This window comes from Etheostoma cragini, chromosome 2, assembly GCF_013103735.1.
Source record: "Etheostoma cragini isolate CJK2018 chromosome 2, CSU_Ecrag_1.0, whole genome shotgun sequence".
Classification (NCBI taxonomy): Eukaryota; Metazoa; Chordata; class Actinopteri; order Perciformes; family Percidae; genus Etheostoma; species Etheostoma cragini.
Genome location: NC_048408.1, coordinates 2,422,895 through 2,442,445, shown reverse-complemented (window position 1 = coordinate 2,442,445; position 19,551 = coordinate 2,422,895). Strand labels below are relative to the sequence as shown.

At 39.6% G+C, this 19,551-nt stretch overlaps 1 protein-coding gene and 1 long non-coding RNA gene across 2 annotated transcripts in view; one reads left to right on the top strand and one right to left on the bottom strand.

Annotated features, from left to right (window-relative positions):
• Window positions 1–9,981, top strand: part of LOC117960455 — a 14,939-nt gene extending 4,958 nt beyond the window's left edge. The window contains exon 3 of the long non-coding RNA XR_004660159.1: window positions 9,453–9,981. This is a non-coding gene — a long non-coding RNA (uncharacterized LOC117960455). The remainder of the gene's footprint in view (window positions 1–9,452) is intronic.
• The window catches only part of si:dkey-28b4.8 (sarcoplasmic/endoplasmic reticulum calcium ATPase 2), a 30,074-nt gene continuing 13,827 nt past the window's right edge, over window positions 3,305–19,551 (bottom strand). The window contains exons 9-23 of the mRNA XM_034898304.1: window positions 17,620–17,786; window positions 16,635–16,723; window positions 16,325–16,427; window positions 16,027–16,158; window positions 12,856–12,981; window positions 12,551–12,772; window positions 12,288–12,399; window positions 10,299–10,537; window positions 9,975–10,195; window positions 8,400–8,602; window positions 8,153–8,238; window positions 7,271–7,404; window positions 6,116–6,233; window positions 5,890–6,024; window positions 3,305–4,385 (exon numbers count right to left, since the gene is read on the bottom strand). Of these exons, the coding sequence (XP_034754195.1) occupies window positions 4,224–4,385; window positions 5,890–6,024; window positions 6,116–6,233; window positions 7,271–7,404; window positions 8,153–8,238; window positions 8,400–8,602; window positions 9,975–10,195; window positions 10,299–10,537; window positions 12,288–12,399; window positions 12,551–12,772; window positions 12,856–12,981; window positions 16,027–16,158; window positions 16,325–16,427; window positions 16,635–16,723; window positions 17,620–17,786 (2,249 nt within the window). The 3' untranslated portion in view covers window positions 3,305–4,223. The remainder of the gene's footprint in view (window positions 4,386–5,889; window positions 6,025–6,115; window positions 6,234–7,270; window positions 7,405–8,152; window positions 8,239–8,399; window positions 8,603–9,974; window positions 10,196–10,298; window positions 10,538–12,287; window positions 12,400–12,550; window positions 12,773–12,855; window positions 12,982–16,026; window positions 16,159–16,324; window positions 16,428–16,634; window positions 16,724–17,619; window positions 17,787–19,551) is intronic.

The window sequence follows — 19,551 nt, the reverse complement described above, 5'->3', positions numbered from 1 at the left end:
CACACACACACACACACACACACACACACTTTTAAGGGACCAGAAGCCATGCAAAACTTGTGTAACAAGTAACATTCTGATACTCATGTGGTCTAATGGTTTGACACAAATAAAATAAAATTCTGTTGTTGAAGAGCTGAAGAGTTGTCACCTGGCAACAGTTCCACTGACATACTGGTAGCTTGCTCACTGGCCCCATCATGTGGTCAGCTACAGTCTAGCTAGAGTCTCAAAACAGTTTTACAGTAACAAAATATTTACTTTAGCACTGATGGTATACTGTAATCATACATTTCAACTGTGATTACAGTCAATTATTTATATATATATATATATACCAACACTTAGCGGGTCAAATCACCAAGCTGTAACGTTGTCCCACCCTCTGAGAAATCCACTGATCTGGCCTGCCTTACATGAACATGCTCCTGCATAATGCATGAACCAAACAGCTGTGCTGAGTCATCACATAGAGCAGCAATTAGTTATTGACAATGAACATGATTATTGAGATCTAAGCTGGGAATCCTCTGACCATCCCTAATATTTTTAATTCCTGTCACATCAAAATACTGTAGTCAAAGTCCTGATCGTAGAGTATGGCTATAACGTCAGCAGCTGACATGATGGAAGTAGAATGAACAAGAACAAAAGTTACAAATAAAAAGCTACACAATGGTGCTTCCTGGTTTTACTTCAGCGAAATGATTTATGGTTGTGAGAGAACCGAGACGATGAGAGGAGAAAGAGGTATAAATGAAGAAAACTTTAATTAATTTAACTTTCTTTAATTCAACCTTTATTTGAAACAGGTGAGTCATGAAAAACATTTCTGATTTACTGTGACAGTCTGAAACATACATACCCTTGACTCATTTTTCTCTCATAGACATGGGTGTGTGCCAACATAAAATAACTATAATAATATCATGGAATAATAAACCCTTGCAGACAAATTAAATATTAATAAATAATGAAAATAGAAAGTAAATACTCAATACTAAGTGCAATTTTCATCTACATGGTTCTTCTGCCTTCATGTTATCAAAACCAAAATATTATATTGCAACAACATACTCTTTAGTCTTTCTTGCAATGTCAAGCCATCATGTGGAAACTGAGCAAAAATCAAACACCAAAAAGAGGCAGAACTGGCAATGATGCAAAGTGTTTCTATTGGATTATATAATTACTGTAACATGTAGTAGTAGTGACTAAAACACAATTTGATAAAAAGATCCTAAAGACTATTTTGGGCCACTTCTAGAGGAATAAATACATAAGACATTTTGAGAATAAAAGGCGCACTACTATCATACTGTTGTGAGACTAAAGTCTAAATTTTGAAGAAAGTAGCACTTTTACGAGATTACATCATAATCTTACAAGATTAAAGTCAGAAGCTAATGAGAAATAGACATTTTATTATGAGTAGTCATAATTTTGAAAAAAGGTGGCAATATTACAAGAATTAAGTCACACTTTTCCATATACCGCTCTGCTAGTATCTGGCTAAGTGAGCTTGGTCTAATAAACATCGGTTGCCTGTCCAGGGGAAACAGCTGTCTTAGAGGAAAGTATAAATAGTCATATTTGACCTGATAAAGACATAAATGTGACTTCATATAAAATAATTATGACTTTTTTCTCATAAAATTCCGATTTTACTTTTGGAACATGATGACTTTATTCTTTGAATCTCAGATTTTGTTTCCTAATAGGGGCCCTAATACTCCATCACTGTGGCCAAATTTGATACACGCCAAAAGTTATTATATTTTATAACTACATTATTAAAAAATAAAAAATCCCCACAATCCCAGGTCACTGACTTGACAAAAAAAACTATTTAAATGAAATACTGACTCACTGTCAGGCTGACATCGGGAATCAATGTATTACATATTGAAATCCTGCATTTGAAATCCTTTCAACACAGAGGCAGACTCACCGGTGTAAGCAACTAAACAAATAGTGTGCAGCTATAGTACTGTACTATAGTACTATAGTACTGAGCCGGGCAGGTGGATTCAAAGTAATAAATGCAGTCTGTATATTCAGCCCTAACATAAGGAACCATGGATAAGGTCCATTTATCTGACATACATTTAGCACTACTGTACCTAGAAGTTCACAACAACTTCTACTGTGTTTAAACATGAATAGAACATTTATCTGGTTTGAAGGCTTAAAGTCAGCTTCAGCCAGTCTGTGAAGCCTCAGGTTATCAAGTCAAGTTAGGTTTAAGACTTTCTCAGGTTTTCAGTGTCAGTAACAATCAACAGAAAAGAAAAAAGGATACTGAACTGCAGATCTACCAGAATGACTGGACTTAAGATGCTATGATGAACTGTACTCCATGTGATCCCTTTTACAAGCTCTAGACGCCCAGCTTTACTGTACACACGTCCAACTTCCAGCCCAGACTCTGCAGGAAGTGATGTGTTTCTGCACAATCAAATAGTCCCAGTATGTATTTTGGCAGAAATGTGTAACAAATATGTGCTGTGCGCTGACATGCTAATGGTCTGCAAACAGTCATCCTTCACAGGTTAAATGCTTAATTTAATTTCATGTACAGTATCTACAAAGAATTTCTAACAATAACGCAACTGAATATTTTTTGCATTGCAGCATGAAGACTGTTGTATAACTACTCATCTGGCCTCATCCCTTATTACAGATCACAGATTAGTGCTGAATTACAGTGTGTGTGTGTGTGTGTGTGTGTGTGTGTGTGTTTAATTCAAGACCACTCGGCACTTCTTTTTGTTTTTATCTAATCCACATATTTTTCACTGGACATTTTCCTCTAAACGGTGCTATATGTAGCATTATATCACCAATAAATCATCAACATGCTGTTAGAATGACTTAAACAGGTGACACCTCTGCAGCAGTGGTTACCAACCAGAAGGTCGGGACCACAGAGGCATTATTAACAAGAATCATATCTAAAAGTAACTAACATATATCTGCCAAACTAATTATTCTTCCGACTTTCTGATCTTTGTCTTTTTATTTCTAAGGAATGTTTAATTTCAGCTCTTTAGGGGCTGGGGGCACTCACTCTTCCAAAGTTCAATGTTAGCCTTATTATAACTAATATACTGTATATAACCTATTTTTTCACCAAGTGGAGATCTATGCATCACTTAATTAAAATTGGTTGCACCAAACAAAGTAGTTCTTAGGTAGAGCTTAGTTGTTACTAAACATTGACAAATATTGAATATTGACAGCCATTAACTGACTAAGCTAACATTTGAACCGTTTAGACTGAAAAGTAATGGAGGTAATGGGATATAGACAAAACAATGTTTAATTAGTGAAAACTGAAAAAAAGACTCACAAAAGCACACAATATATCTCACATTACAAAACGTCATGCCAATAATCTCACACAGAATATGGTTGGTTAGGTTAGCTTAATCAGATATTACCCTCCCACTCTAAAGTACATGAATACTGCTTACCCTGAACATGCCTCACTCTATTCATATAGAATGTAAATGGTTGAGTAATCAACTTCCTGTTGATTGTATCTGACTGGACAGCGCTACAGATGTTTCCGAGCAACAGGTTTACATATTATTAAAGTCTACTACCTAAGACATTTCTAAGTTTTGTTGGTGCATTCTGATTTATGTTAACGACTTTAGTTTGGAGCGGGCTAGTATTTACTGAGAACTGTAAACACAAAGTGTGTGAAGGCTTTCTGACCGTGTGAAACAATCTGAGAGGGAAACCCATCTGGGAACCATTGATCTACATCAAGTCCCCCATCTGAATGTCAACACAAAAACTGATTACAGCATGCTAACATACTAGTATTTATCGTGTAACCTTTAGTATTTTAAAATGCAAAGGATAGCCGGTGAGCATGCTAGGTTTGCATTAAAGTACAGCTTTAGAGATATCCTGTCAGAGACATATTTCACTCACAAGTGCTGGACAGACAAACTGAGCAACTCATACAAGTACAGGCTAAGCAAGCTATGGGATTTAAATGAAATGCTACACATAGCACCTTTTAGTATTAAGGACGAGATGCTCTTTCTTTGTTGTTGTATTCTGATTGTCTGTTGGTTTAATATGCCACTCCGTTTCCCTTAAATTCTCGTATCTCACCTCGCCTCACCCGTACACACCCAATCTTCATTTTGTTCCAACAGTCCCTCTCTCTTTTCAACTCCCCCTCCCCCCATTCTCTTTGTTTCCCATCACTCCCAGAAAATGTTGGTGATGTCAGAGTCCAGGCTGAAGATCCAGAATACCAGTGGTGCAGAGATCAGGACAAATGACCAGGACACGCCCTTCAGTGATTGACTGACCAATCCCCTGCTAGCCCCCGTCCTCTGCTGCTCCTCTTCCTCTTCAAGTGTCTTTTTGAGAGATTGATTGTAACAAAGGAAATGGTTAGACACAGACCACAATCCTGCTGCACATTAAGGTGAGACACTGCAGGTGAATAGGGAAAATATTTTAACTAGCTAACAGAAGACACCATAAAACTTCCCAAGTTAATTAATTACATCAAGACATTCAAAGTTTTCAAATGTTATCTTTAAATATAAAAAATGTGGCATTCATTTGTCAGATAGGTACTAATTTGCATACATTTCCAGCACAGAAGTGGGAAAATTGGATAAAACCGGGTTCAAAATTCTTGTTTCATTTTGTTGACATATTAGATTCAAAGGTTTTTACAAAGGGAATTTGGGAATTCTCTTTTTATCATTCTGTATGATAGAAAATACTGTTGACAGCCATTTAAAAAAAAAAAAGGTTTAAAATGTTGTATAAATCAGGTTCAAAATGACAACACCCTGTGTAAGTAAGTGCTACTGAAGTGGGGATTTCTGGCTCAGTGTATGAGAAAAGCTTTTGAACATTTTAATTAACAGATGTATCAGTTATGTTGTATCACAGTTTTTTTGACATTCTACTGTTTAATATGCAAATACGGCATTATCTAATGCTAACTTTTTGTGTATTTAGGAGAATTCTACAGACACAAATAGACAAAGTGTAGTAAACTAAATGTTTTCTTTCCACTAGTTTGAAAGTAGATACGGAATTATGGAAGCAAATAACCCAACAACTCATATTAGAAAATTACTTTTTTTCTTTTATTTTATCCCCTTTAGAGTAAATATAGCATTTACAGGATAATATTTGTATTTTGTATTTGTACTAGAACATGTTTACATGCTTGAATGTTAAAAATAAACACTTTATTATTCTCAAACTGCCCATGGCTGCTGCACCTGTATTCACCTTCTGTATGAGACGCTTTTCAAGCTCGCCTGTCTCTTTAAACCCCCTCCTCCTCGCAAGCCACAAAAACCTTCAAGTTTCAGCCCCCTGCTTTAAGATCCACCCTTTCAGATTACGCCCCTGCTTCAAGTTACGCCCCTTTCTAGCTGTGATTGGCTTTTCGTGGCAATGGATGGATGCTATGTATTGCCATGATACATAATTTCAGCTATATTAGCAAACTATTTCAGCCTGCTAATTTCACTAAATTAGTCTGCTGTTAATTCCTCCAAGCTTTCATGAAACACTGGTTATATAAAATGAGCTGAACAAAGTTGTCACATATCTATCAATAGGAATGTGCATTCCTGTGCTGTGCCAAGAGTGTTATGATTATTGAGTAGTTCAAATTTACTGATTTAACACCAGCAGTGCTTGTGTCTAATGTTAGGCCTCTCTTTGTACTGATTTTGTGTGTTCTTCGGTTCAAACAACATCTTTTACTTAATTATTTGAAGTTTTGGTCACGTTTTGAAAATCCGACATTATAACAGTGTAGATATGACAGAAAATACGGAAAAGTACAATATGTCCACTTTAACAGAAACAGTGTTGGGCATTTCTCCTGACCTGGACCTGGCTTCCTGGCTCAATGTAGTTGCGGGCCAGGAACTTGAGAGCCTCGTCCATAAAGATGACAGGAAGTGACATCTTCAGCACCACCACCCACTGAGGCCACGATAGAGGGCGTATCTGGAAAATCACCTGAAGACACAGACAGAGGCCATTGAGGTTTTTAAAGCCCTGGATAGATACAGAGTGTCAGCAAACAGATATAGGACACGTGTGTGCTTACCGGCAGTGGGTCGACATATAGAATGAGGAAGTGTAGAGCCATTGACAGACAGATGGCCCCCACCAGCCAGGGGTTTGACCAGGGAGGCATTTTCAGCAGGGACTGGTTCTCTGAAAGACTTGACAACACAGTTTTACTGTTTACACGGTCTTGCTGCCACAGCTTCATCTTTATTCTGGATCTACAGCCTTCAAAAACCAAACCATTACAGCCAATAGTGTTTTCTACCACAGAAAACTTTACCCTTCTGAGGAACTCATTGTATTTTGACCAGGGTCCAAAATTAATTCTGGAGGTATTATTTGTCCCCCCCAAAAAGTCACTGGAAGCGTAGAGCTAAGTACAGTACCTTTGGGGTGGGGTTTGCAGGAATGACTATCACTGATTGGTCAAACACACATGCTTCAACTCACCGACAGCTTCCTTTAATCCAACAAGGAAGTACTCTCATATTGATTAAACATTAAAAGAGCATTAAAAGTATGTTATCTCAGTTATACTTTGGCTTCCAATTTTGAAAGACAGAGGAAAAAGGGAGAGAGAGCTCAAGCTGTGAGCCAACACCGCACTGAACTGAAGGTTGAACAGATGTGTCCCGGCGAGAGAGAGAGAGAGAGAGCATAGTGGTGCTTTGAAAGTTTGAAGATGTTACAATCTTGAGCACAGTGAGACAAAATCTATGTTTTATATGTGTTTATCAGTTATGTCCAAATAAACCTTCATGAACTATTAGTAGTATTTGTTGCGCCACTAGATGGCCTCTTTGTTTAAAGGAAAAGGCTCAAGGAATGGCAATTCTTTGTCTTTTCAACAGTTTGTTGAACAGAAAGATCCATCTCTTTGGCTAACAAGACAAAGAATATGGTTTACAAAGCTTCATTTGGACATCACACCACATAGTGTTTAACCCTGCGACCACAAGAAGCCTGCGTACATGTCAGCTTAACATCTTTACAGGTTTTTTAGACCACAGTGGAAATACAGACAACAATGGGCTGAGCAACCTTCAAGTTACTTAAAAACAGTTCTGGAGACCCGGAGGACCCCAGAACCTTTGGTCAAAATGCAGCTACTGACATGGCAACACAGAGATGTTTCAAAGAGGACAGCTCTGGACCATTTGTAGTTTAGTGTGTAGGTTTGTTTTATTCTTACCTGTTCAAGGCGTTGCACATTTCAATGGTAACCAGGACAGACAGGGCCATAGTCATGGGGTACGGAGACTCAAAGACTGAACACTGGACACCAGCAAACTCAGCGTGGCCTTCACTGCACTGCAGGTAGTGGGACTGTGGAAGAAACAAATGGGGAAATACCATTATTGTTCTTCCTGTACCTTCTTGTTTAGTGATTATCCTGCAGGTGCACATCTCGTAAACTAAGTCTGGACCCATACATTGACATGGCCAATATTATCAGTCAGTATTAGCTAATCACAGATTTATCACTATCAGCATAGATTTGCTTATTCATTTTTTTTTTTGAATGTTTACTTCAGAAATATTCTTTTTCCGGCTAATTATTCAGGTAGTGTAGCGTCATTGGAATTAAAAAGGTTTAGGACAGAGCAGCTTAATACTAGGAAGCAGAGCTTGGGTCATACAGCTCATTTAAAGCGCTCATATTATGCTTTTTGGCTTTTTGGCTTTCCTTTATTGTGTTTCATCTTTTTTGTGCATGTTAAAGGTTTACAAAGCGAATATGTCCGCCCCAAAGACACCTAACATCTCCATCAGAAAAACACAGTTCACAAACTGCTCTATTGTAGTCCAGCCTTTACTTCAGAGACAAACGTTTGTCACTTTATAACACAGGTTATAGTACTAGCCTAACTGCTGGCATGGCACGCCCTCATACTCTGCTTCTGAATGGCTGGTAGTCCTTACGGAAATACCATGTTTATGTTCACAAGGTTTTAACTGCTCCCCCATGTTGTGTTAATGTCAGTGTATCCATTCTACTACAGTATATAATGTAGACCAGAGTGTGAGAAGCATGATAGAGGTGTAGTCATGGAGAGATACTGTATGTGTTTACCAGTTGATGAAAGGTAAGTTTGGGTCCGTCGTGGGCCGCCATAAACCACCAGGCAGCAGCTCCGACAGTAGCAGCTCCCACATAACCTGCAGAGAAGGCTGGTAAGTATTCCATGTAGCAGCTGAACATCCTGTCTAACAGGTAAGATGCTCTGATACATTATCTAGAGATTTTTGTGTGTACAGTATGTGGAACTATTAGTGATCATGATTTGATGATGTCATTCTCTCCCAGGCTTATGACTCACATCCGATAATGAGGTAGCGACAGAACAGCCAACTGGAGATCAGAGGCTCTTTGGAGGAGCGGGGAGGGCGGGACATGATGTCCAGGTCTGGAGGGTTGAAGCCCAGAGCTGTTGCTGGAAAACCATCGGTGACAAGGTTGACCCATAGCAGCTGGACTGGGATCAGTGCTTCAGGCATGCCCAGTGCGGCTGTCAGGAAAATACTGAGGAGGAAGGAGGGAAATATAGAAGAGAAGGTAACAATGAGAGGACCATAGTATCAAAAAACTAAAGCCTTGTTTCCACCTGGTATTAAAATCATAAGTACAGGTGGGAATTCACCCAGAATGCATTGAGAGCCGTGTACTCAGACCAAATTCGAACTTGTGAGAGCTAAACACATGTTTAAAGGCTTTTGTAAAAATCCTTTTTCTTCTGCACAGGTCCCAACACCCGTCTGTAGACATCTTATTTTGGAATGAACATGCAAGTTCATTAGTGCACGCTGATATCTTAAGCGAAAGTCTGCAGATGTTTTGTTCTGTTGTACATGCAGATGAACGGCGCCAGTACATGGAGGCCCCCACCTGTAAAATCTCCACTGGATGATGTGCTTCAGAAGGGTTGCTAGTTTCCCTCTTTAGCGTTTAGCTTAACGCCATTGCATACCATAAACAATACTGGCTCGGCCTCGTCATCCTCCCCTCCCCACATCTCTCGTCAAAAAATCCCATCCAGTTGCAAAAAAAAACAAGACTCTGGGCTTTTTAACAGATAATTGATCGCTATAAAATAGAACTATGGTGTGGGAAATTCACACACATCTGATGTGCAATGTTATGGAAAAACCATTTCCTTCCTTTCACATCCAATAATATAACAAAAAATGTGATACATTTAGCAAATTAAACTTGAGTATGAAAACCGGGAAAACAAGTAATGCATTTGTATAAAAAACAGTGATTGTTAGAGTACATGTCGGAGAATAGCGTGGACACCAGCTCCACACCGCGAGCGGGTACGGGCCACCCGGTGGAAAAGTGAGAAACAGAAAAAAGAGACTTGCTGTCCGAGGGATAACTAGCCAGTGAAATCGCGTGTGTGCGTCCTTGAGAACTGTAAGTTGTATAACTTATGTTGTCAGTTTATTGTTAGCTGGTGATTTTGTTGTTTGTGTTCTTCACCTGCTAGCTAGGTTGCACGTAGCTGTTGATTCGATATACTGGCAATTGTTGAACGCCCTCACTCACGTTTGTATTTTATGTTCATTTTTATTTGCTACAGTAGTTACACTGCATTAAGATAATATAATTGATAGTTTAATTTAATTTATTGTTATTATTTGCTAGCCTATATATAATTTATATGCATTGTGTTTGGTAGCCTTTACAATGTTATTTATATACAGCATTTGACCAGCATAAAATCGGCATATGTCAGATTGACCGGCCGGTCATGGCTGATCAAGTGAAAATCGGCCAATACCGTACAATCGGTACATCTCTAATTTTAATATCCGGTAGAAACAGGCCCTGCATGTCTCTGTCAATCTTAAAGTTAGTACAGTACTTTCTCTTATATCAGCTTTTTACTAACCAGACCACCTCTCCTATGTTGGATGATATTAGGTATCTGATGAACTGTTTCATGTTGTTGTAAATGGCTCTGCCCTCCTCCACTGCAGCCACAATGGTGGAGAAGTTGTCATCAGCCAGGATCATCTCAGAGGCTGACTTGGCCACCGCTGTGCCGCTGCCCATAGCAATGCCAATCTCCGCCTTCTTCAATGCAGGCGCGTCGTTCACCCCATCACCTGTCTGAACCATGAGAGAGAGAGGGAGGGATATTCAGTTTTATCACAGGAGGAGAGGTGCTGTCATAATGGTTATCAACACTTCAAGTATGGGACTCTTCTCTCACCATGGCAGTGATGTCATCGAGGCTCTGCAGGTACTCCACTATACGACTTTTGTGTGCCGGTTCCACCCGGGCAAAGCACCGGCAAGTCCTGCAGGCCTCGCGCTGCAGGTGAGGGGGCAGCTCATCAAACTCCCGTCCCGTCAGGCCCCCAATGGCCCCTGTGCTCTCCTGCTCCTCTTCCTGCTCTGTAATGATGCCCACCCTCCGACAGATGGACAGGGCTGTCCCTTTGTTGTCACCTGGAGAGAAAAAATAAAGAGAAATTCATTTCATTTCATTTCATATATTTATTATACAGGAAAGTTAGAAAAAGTAACATTACATTACAATACAAAAACGGGCCTGACTCAGTTTAAAAACTGGTTTTCAGCAGGTTCCTGTTCTGCAGAAACATAGAACATGGTTACAGCACGTCATAACAGACATTAATACAAGACATTGATATAAAAATAATGGATTTTTGACAAATGAAATCCACAATACACTTACATAAGGACAAAAAACATTTATACAAAACATCATCAGGGCTGGACAAATAAGGTCAGTGCAAACAAGGCTTGGACAATAAATAAACTAATTTTTTAATGTGTGCAAGTGTAACTATTAAAAAGGAGCCGTTTGTATGCCTTTTTAAAATGCGTGATAGTTGATAATGTTCTGATTTGATACGGAATGTCATTCCAAATCTTTGTATATGTGTAAAAAAAAAGATTTCTGACCAAAGTTGTTTTTGTATGAGGGAACTGGGATAAGTGCCTGTGAAACCGACCTAGTGAGGCGACCTGGTCTCACGTGTGTCGGAAAAGGTGCAACAAGTGCTGGTAAGGCGGTATTTTGAATCTGATAATTGAAATTTTAATTGCTTAGTTAATGCTTGTATTGTATCTGTGTGGCTATCATAAATATATAAAACGTAGATACTGCATTGGCTGCTGCTGTTTGTTGGAGCGGTCGTCATTTTGGGGCCGGACATTTCGCAACAACATGTCTGTCTATCAAAGCAGGAGGTTTTTCCACAATTTAAATAAGAATTTCTTGCTGAATTTCCAATACATTTTGAAGTGGTTTGCTTTGCTAACGATGCTGGGCATGTTTTTTAAGATAGAGGGTACTTGGTGAAATTAAAAATGCAGGTTATCATACCAAATACCCTATCTTGTGTAGACATGTGTAAATATGCAACTGTATGTTGCCGTTCTCAAAATCCATTTGGTACGGGAAACAACACCAACAACCTTCGAGTTTTGAAGATACTTTGGATCGTGCAACAAGGCAGGCCTGCTTGGTTCTTTCAGGAAATTATCATAAAGATTTACAAAGAATATTTTTACGGCATTTACTATCTATCTTTCTAATCTTTCTACAGCTAGGGCAGGATACAAAAAAAAATGTAACCATGTATCCAGCTAATTTAGATAGCTCAAGTGACTGTATTGTGTGAACAGCTAACTTCAGATAATGATGGTGGCTTTTTGTTTTGCGGGCTGTAAATGTTCCACCAAAACGGTTCGTTCCTAAGACTATTTTGAAGGAACTTAGCGCCGGTCAAGATAATTGTGATTAGTTTAAAGAAATGCAAAAACCCACTTTTTTTTTTTTTTTCCTATCCCGGAATGTATTTGAGTCGTAGCCAGGCCTTACTCCACAGCGCTGTGGAGATAGGTCTGGTTTATCTGCATAAACAATCTAGCTGATCACATTGTTTTCAGACAATTGCAGTTAGCTGGATAGATTATGAACAGTAGTTGGTATCTCAAGGTTAAATTTCTACACATCATAAATAATATCACATAACACAAGCCTGCAATATAAATAATTTAAAATAATTGCAATTTAAATCAATAACATGCAAATCTCAACGTCTCTATCGTTACAATTAGCTGGTATATTTTGGAGATTAAACTGTACAGTATCTGTGTGGTTCAGCATTTGTGTATAAAGGCACTCATATAGTATACTTTTAGACGTGTGCGTGGTTGTGTGTGTTACCTGTGATCATGATGACTCTTATGCCAGCCTGCCGACACATTCGGACTGCGCTAAGCACTTCTTTCCTGGGGGGGTCCAACATGCCCACACAGCCCACAAAGGTCAGGTCCGACTGGGGAGGGAGAAAGAGGAGAGCTTCTAAATCCCATTTAACAGACAGAGCAATATTTGACAATACAAGAATTCTGTATCTTAATTTCATACTTAAAAAATGATATGGATACAGTTTTTTAAGAACATTCTATCACTGTTATCATCATCACCTCATAGTCAATAAACTTAGCGGAGTTCTCTAGGTTGAGGCCATGGATGTCAGGGGGCGTGTCTCTGGTTGCCATGGCGAGGCAACGCAGCATGTCTCGGCCTGATCCCCATTCCCGTACAGTGGACAGGAGCTGCTCTCGGACGGCAGGGCTCAAAGGCACACGAGAAGAACCGCTGACCCGGATATAATTACAACGCTCCAACACGCTCTCTGGAGCTCCCTAAGGAGAGAAGGGGGAATTGATTAGACACCAGAGGGAAGAGGAATGACCAAATGTATCATAGTGAGTAGAGTGAAACACACCTTGACAAACATCTTGGCTCCAGAGGCAGACCTGGTGAGTTTACTGGATGAACAGAAGACAGACATGGACTTCCTGTCTCTGGAAAACTCCAGGGTCAGCTCCTTCCTCATCAGCTGCTTTATCACCTAAAAATAGACAGTAAAAACTTCAGTATGTACAATTCATTTTTAGTACATAACAGAGCTGCAAGATTAATCAATAAGTTACCAACTACTAAATTATTTTATCATTAAAGATGCAGAGCGTCACTTTTTATATTAATTAGTACAGTGCCCGTTTAAAATATGCCAGTTTGGAACTTGGCCGATTGCTTGGCCTGTGGTATTGCTGCTTGCAGCATTCTCAAGAACCAAATTGTACCTCAAAATTACTTGCAGAAGAAACCCAAATAACTTAACCAATTAGATTCAGAATGTTCTCACAAAATAGCCGGCTCCAAAGTTTTAGAGACAGTGACAGACAGACAGACAGACAAATAGGGGTGGAGGCACTGTAAATAAAGAGTGTTTTTGTACAATTACATGTTAGTGGTCTTTTTTTTCAACAATGTTGCACCACACTTCAGCAGAGGTCTTAATTTCCAAGCGAGCGTAGTGGCTTGATAGTTAACGTTGAAGTATAAATTTATTTGCGGGTCTATTTTGCAGACAGTAATGTTCTTAGCAGCACACTTAATTAACAAACTCAGGGTGAGTCTGATGAAAACTGCTGTCTTTGCCCGGATAGTCTTGCATTTACAGCTCACAACAACTTTACACAATATAATATAATAGGTGTCTGGCTTTTGTGTGATATTTAGTGTCGGCAAAATTGCATTTTATTGAGTTTCTTCTAAGTGCTCTAATGTGCTAAGTGAATTTAAGCTGGGCTTTTATTGTGAAGGGTAGACACGGAAGAGCCAGAGTTATGGTCCTTTCTTAACACAATATTCATGTCAGCCATGCGCTCGTGCTCCAGGAAGATGAAGAAAAGTTTGCTTGGTATATCCAGCAGTCATGTAATCATGTCAAGTTGGTAAAACCCCCCACGCTGCTGCAGAGCGTGTCAACAGCCTGCTGCGTGCTGTGCCTGCAGGTGTTTATCTAATATCCAATTCTTTCCAAACGGCTCCAAATGCTCCAAAATCCAAACTCCAAGTTCATTGGGTACTCAGGAAACCAAGTAGGAAGTAGATTGAATGAGATATTTCAAAGACAGACGCACATACTGTACATACACACTCGCACACAGAGGCTTCCTGATTTATTACACAGATGATAGATAGAACGTCTGGTATATTCAAACCACTGCCAAAATGATACATAGCTAATTAAGACTTCACAAAGTGCCACAAAACTCTCTCTGTATTTCTCAGTATGGCCATTTTCCGAAACTGGTGTTTGTCAGGCAACTTTCGCATGCAGAAACTCAAGTGAAGATGATGACCTCTTCTCAAGAGTCAATCATGTTTTTTTAATACTCCGTGTCCTCCATGGCTACTAGCAACTGCGTGGAGGAGGGGTGGGGGTAGTGCTTGATCACGGAAAGCTTGTGTCATGTGGATGTGCAGACAGTTTAGTTGTCATTACTTAGAATTCCTCATAGGGGAGACAGAAACTACACACTATAGCCTTAACTATTTTGATAATCTGTTAATCCGTTTGAATAATTTTGTATAAAAAAAAGGTAAAACTTCTCTGATTCCAGCATGAATATTTCTTCATTCTTTAGCTTCATTCCTCAGTGACAGTAATGTGAATATTTTGAGTTGTTGACAAAACAAGACATTTGAGGATGTCATCTTGGGCTTAGGGTAACACTGATCGTCATTTTTTAAAAACATTTTCGGGAAAATAAAAAAACACAGTGGCCTGCTGCGAAAAAGATAAAACTTTTGGAGAAACACGCCCAGAAGTCACCCTGCTGTGGCCAATAATTAATCGGATTTGTCAGTCTTTTTTCAGTGTAAGGCTCACCTGCAGTAAATAGTTAACATCACTGCCTCGATCGCTGCCACACAAAAGATTACACTCTTTTCAGCCGACTGTCCGTTACTTTCCGTTTTGTTTGAGTTGGAATTTTAAACTCCGGTCGATTTAATGAAGACTATGGTTAACTGCTCCATAGATCTCTGCAGGGTTGACCCAGACAGCTTTCTAGACTATCTGTCCAATCTGTGTTTTCTGTTGTACGACTTAAACTACTTTTGAATATACACATGTTTCACCAAAACAACTTTCTTCTCAAAACTTTTGACTTTCTTGGTGCTTAGCACCATGACGTGACTGGTTTATAGAAATGACAATAAACCAGAGGAATGCTTTGTGGACTAGCCAGACCTTACTCTACAGCACTGTGGTGGAGTCTCTTCACTGGCTTCCTGTCAAATATATGATTTAATTCAATTCTCACTTTCACCTACACATCTTTGCACCGCCAAGCTGCTGCATATGTGGCTGAGCTACTGCATTGATATTTGTCAGCCCGCTCACTATTAGGTTTAGTCTACTCACTGTTTCCCAATCTTTGGTTCGCCTCTTCTCCTTGTGGAAAAAAATCCTTTAATAACCTCAACCCTGTTATGCACAATCAAGGTATTGTCATAATAATCTGCAGGGATGTCACATTAATGTATACATTGTTATATGACTTTAAAGACAAAAGAAAATCCATTTTTTTATTAAATCTTTTTGACAAATCTTAATTAGACCAAGCATCTCCTTTCTCAAAATCTGAAAACGCAACAGACACATAGTGATACGTTACGGTCTGCCGTGTTTGTGGACTCTTTTAAAAATAAGTTTAAGACCAACCTTTTTAAACAGGCTAAAACAGGTTGGTTAAACAGGTTAACCAATCGGCTCTTTGTTTTTTATGATTATTTTGAAATTTCAATTGTGTATTGTGTTTTTAATGTATCATCTTGTATGTTTTATGTGTATTTCTACTTGTGATAAGCGCACTATAAATATATTTTACTTATTTTAAGTCTATTTGTGCTACATTGGGGGATTGAAGAACACACCAGGACATGACACAAATGGGCCATTAAAGTGACACTCCACCATCGTAACGACCTTGGGTTGCTTTCTTTGGTCTGAACGCGCCCTAGTGGTGTCTTAGGTAGCGAGACATAATAGAGAAAAGATAGCATGGAAAAGGTTGCAGCATAATAGATCCCACACACTTACAGAGCAGCACGCTGTAGCTCTCTCAACGGGGCTCAATCCTCTCAGGTCAGTGTCGAACACGTTCATTTTCTCCACCAGACAGCAAAGGGCAGTCTCCGTTGCCTCCCCAACCTTTTCATACACACCTTTTGCCTGGAAAACACACACACACGCACACGCACACACACGGACGCACACATTAAAGTATGTATGCTGTTGACGGTATGGGCGGAATCAGATTTCAGTGGTAAATGTTCCAGCACCATATATGGTGATCTGTGATGGTCTGAGCGGTTGCTGCCGTCATGTCTTACTGTACCTCATTATAGTCCAGTGATGAGTCATTGCACAAGGCACAGATGGAGGCCATCTCCACCAGGCCTTCATACTGACTGGTCTTCACCACCGAGCCATTCTTATAACTATAAAGACAGAAGGACAGGCAATGACAGAGGAAACAATAATAATAAATACGAATAAAAAAAAGAAGAAATAAAGAGGGGAAAAGTGAGGAAAATGTGGACAAATTGTAAGAAAAAGGAAGAATACATTGTGGGCTCTCATAATCCATATCCATCCATAATCCAAAAACTGTCAGGGGTTAAGGTTTAATGGTTAAAGACACTCACACTTCCCCTTCAGGGGCGTAAGTAGATCCAGTCACTGTGAAGTCACTCAGGCTGCAGCTCTCACCTGAGACACTGTCTGCTACAAACATCTAAACACACACACACCCATCCACAAACACGTGGACAGACATTGCAGTAGTTGATTAGTTCTATATAATTAGAAGATCACATTTGAGGTTAGTTCCACATTCCAATGGGCCATTCCACCTCATGAGTCTCAGGTTTTTATACAAGACAACACAATATCTAGGGCACCTACCTGGTGATTAACATGGACATTATTAAATGTATCTGGCAAAGTCCTGTACCTGATCGTGCCGCACAAATGCTGGAATAGAAGAAACTGACGCACACTGTCTAACTTAGGTTGGGGCTAACACATGCCTTTGAGTGAGAGACCATGGTTCGATTGCCATTGCGATACATCAACTAATGTGTCCCTGAGAAAAACACCTAACCCCAAGTTGCTCCAAAGTCGTGCGACCTCTGACATATATAGCAATTGTAAGTTGCTTTGGATAAAAGCGTCAGCTAAAATGACATGTAATGTAATGTACTACCATTTGCCTGACGAAGGTCTAGTACCAAAACGTTGCCTGTTAAACTGTTAAATCTTTGCAAATGTGCGGGAGTTTTTTTTGCAACTGCTGGCACTCTGCCATAACTAAAACACTGGCTTTAACATGATCATTTAAAGTGGATCTATTTCTTGATAGAATATTAGTCAAATTAACCCTAGGTTAATTTAATTTTAGTAGACAAGCCATTAGTTGTTGATTTCAATTAGCAAACTATAGATTTTCCAGTCTGTTATTGATGATGGCCTGCTTGTGGATGCTCACCTCATGTATTACACTTCCATGCCATGATGACTGAGACATCATCAATAACACTGTATCGTATTAATCATACAGTATAAGCGCTAAATATGGCTGACTGGCCCACATAGCAGTGGTGGATGTATCAGTCTGATGTTACGTCTTACCCTGCAGACTGACATCTGGTTGGTGGTCAGAGTTCCTGTCTTGTCAGAGCAGATAACAGAGGTGCAACCCAGCGTCTCCACTGATGGCAGGCTGCGGACAATGGCGTTTTTCCTGGCCATCCTCCTGGTGCCTAGTGCCAGGCAGGTGGTGATGACTGCTGGTAGGCCTGGCAGAAAACACAACAAGCAGACAATGGTGATTAGAAAGCTTTTTATGAGAAGGAAGCAGCTTTAACAGCATTTCTTTTTTTTCTGTCAGCATCTTCAGATTTTCCACTCAAGCTGTTTGGTTTCATGTGCCTTGCTCAATGGCTTACAGGTTATTTTTGATAATAATAATAATAATAATAATAATAATATTCTTTAGTTTTAGAGAACTTTTCAAAATTCATGTTAAAAAGGGCTTCACAAAAAAACTAAATAAAACTGACTAGTAATAAAACATCAGTTTAAAAAAACAAACAAATAAAGACTTATGTGTATAAAAACCTGTACAGTGTACTGTAAGTAAGAATACCAAAACATTTTTAAAAGAAATAAAAGGATGCTCAAGCTCAAATAAAATCAGTAAAAACTCTCCACTGACCACCAAACCAGCTGACCAGATATCTTTGGGCACATCGTTCCAGAGCCCCGGGGCCCTAATGCTTTTTCCTTTTTTAGATTTCAGTGGAACAGACAAAAGTAAAATGTAAAATCCAGGATTAAATTTAAAGGTCCCATGGCATGAAAACTTTACTTCATGAGTTTTTTTAAACATTAATGTGCATGCCCCCATTCTGCCTATGGTCCCCCAGTGGCTGGAAATGGCAATAGGTGCAAACCGAACCCTGGGTATCCTGGGTAGAAAACTCTAAATGGTCAAGCACCCCTATATATTGAAGAGCTCATAGTACCTTATTGTCCCATTATAGCACAGCACTCCCCGAATGCAGAGTTACTTGTGGTTGCTAGAGTCTCTAAAAGTAGAATGGGAGCCAGAGCCTTCAGCTATTAAGCTCCTCTCCTGTGGAATCAGCTTCCGGTCTGGGTTCGGGACGCAGACACTGTCACCACATTTAAGAGTAACCTTAAACTCTCCTCTTTGATAAAGCTTATAATTAGGGAGTGAGGAGTTGCAGAGTCCGCCTAGCCCGGCCCACCTGCTTCTCATCAGATTAATTTATCATATAATCAAACTAGAGGGTGGCAGGCCAGTACAGCCCGATCCAGCAGGGGATAGTTCTAGCCTTACCAGGCTCCTCTCCTTAACCTGTCTCTCTTAATTATGCTGTAATAGTTTTAGACTGCCGGGCGACTTCCTTTGACACACTAAGCTCCTCTCTCCTCTTTTTCCATTTGTGTGCCTCCATGTCCCAGAAATGGTTATTACTAACCTAACTCTGGGGAGTTATTCCATGGAGTCCTTTTGTTCTTTTTCCCCCAGCATGCCTCCTTGGATTAGGGTGGCTCCAAAATCATGGTAGCAGCTGTCGCCTTGTCCTGCTACATGTCTTGTGATGCCCCGTTACATCCTGCTACGCTCTGCTATGCCATAAACTACTTTAGGTTTCTTCCTAAAAGGGAGGTGGTTTTTCCTCACCACTGTTGCACTAAATGCTTGCTTTTGTGTTGGGTCTTTGTAAATTAGTGTGTTCTGGATGTACTCTGTAATTTAACTCTTGTTATGAATTGATACTATAATTCAAATAAATTGAATTGGTTCCATTTAAAAGCCTAGCAGTTGTGTTCTGCACCGTTTGGACTTGATTCATAGATTTTTGGTTCATGGCTGTTGCAATAATTCATGAGTAATAAGATGACGCCATGTCAAATGATCTGTCTCTTTTAAGGTTAAGATGGATCCTATTTTTGAAATATACAGTGGTGTGAAAAAGTGTTTGCCCCCTTCCTCATTTCCTGTTCCTTTGCATGTTTGTCACACTTAAGTGT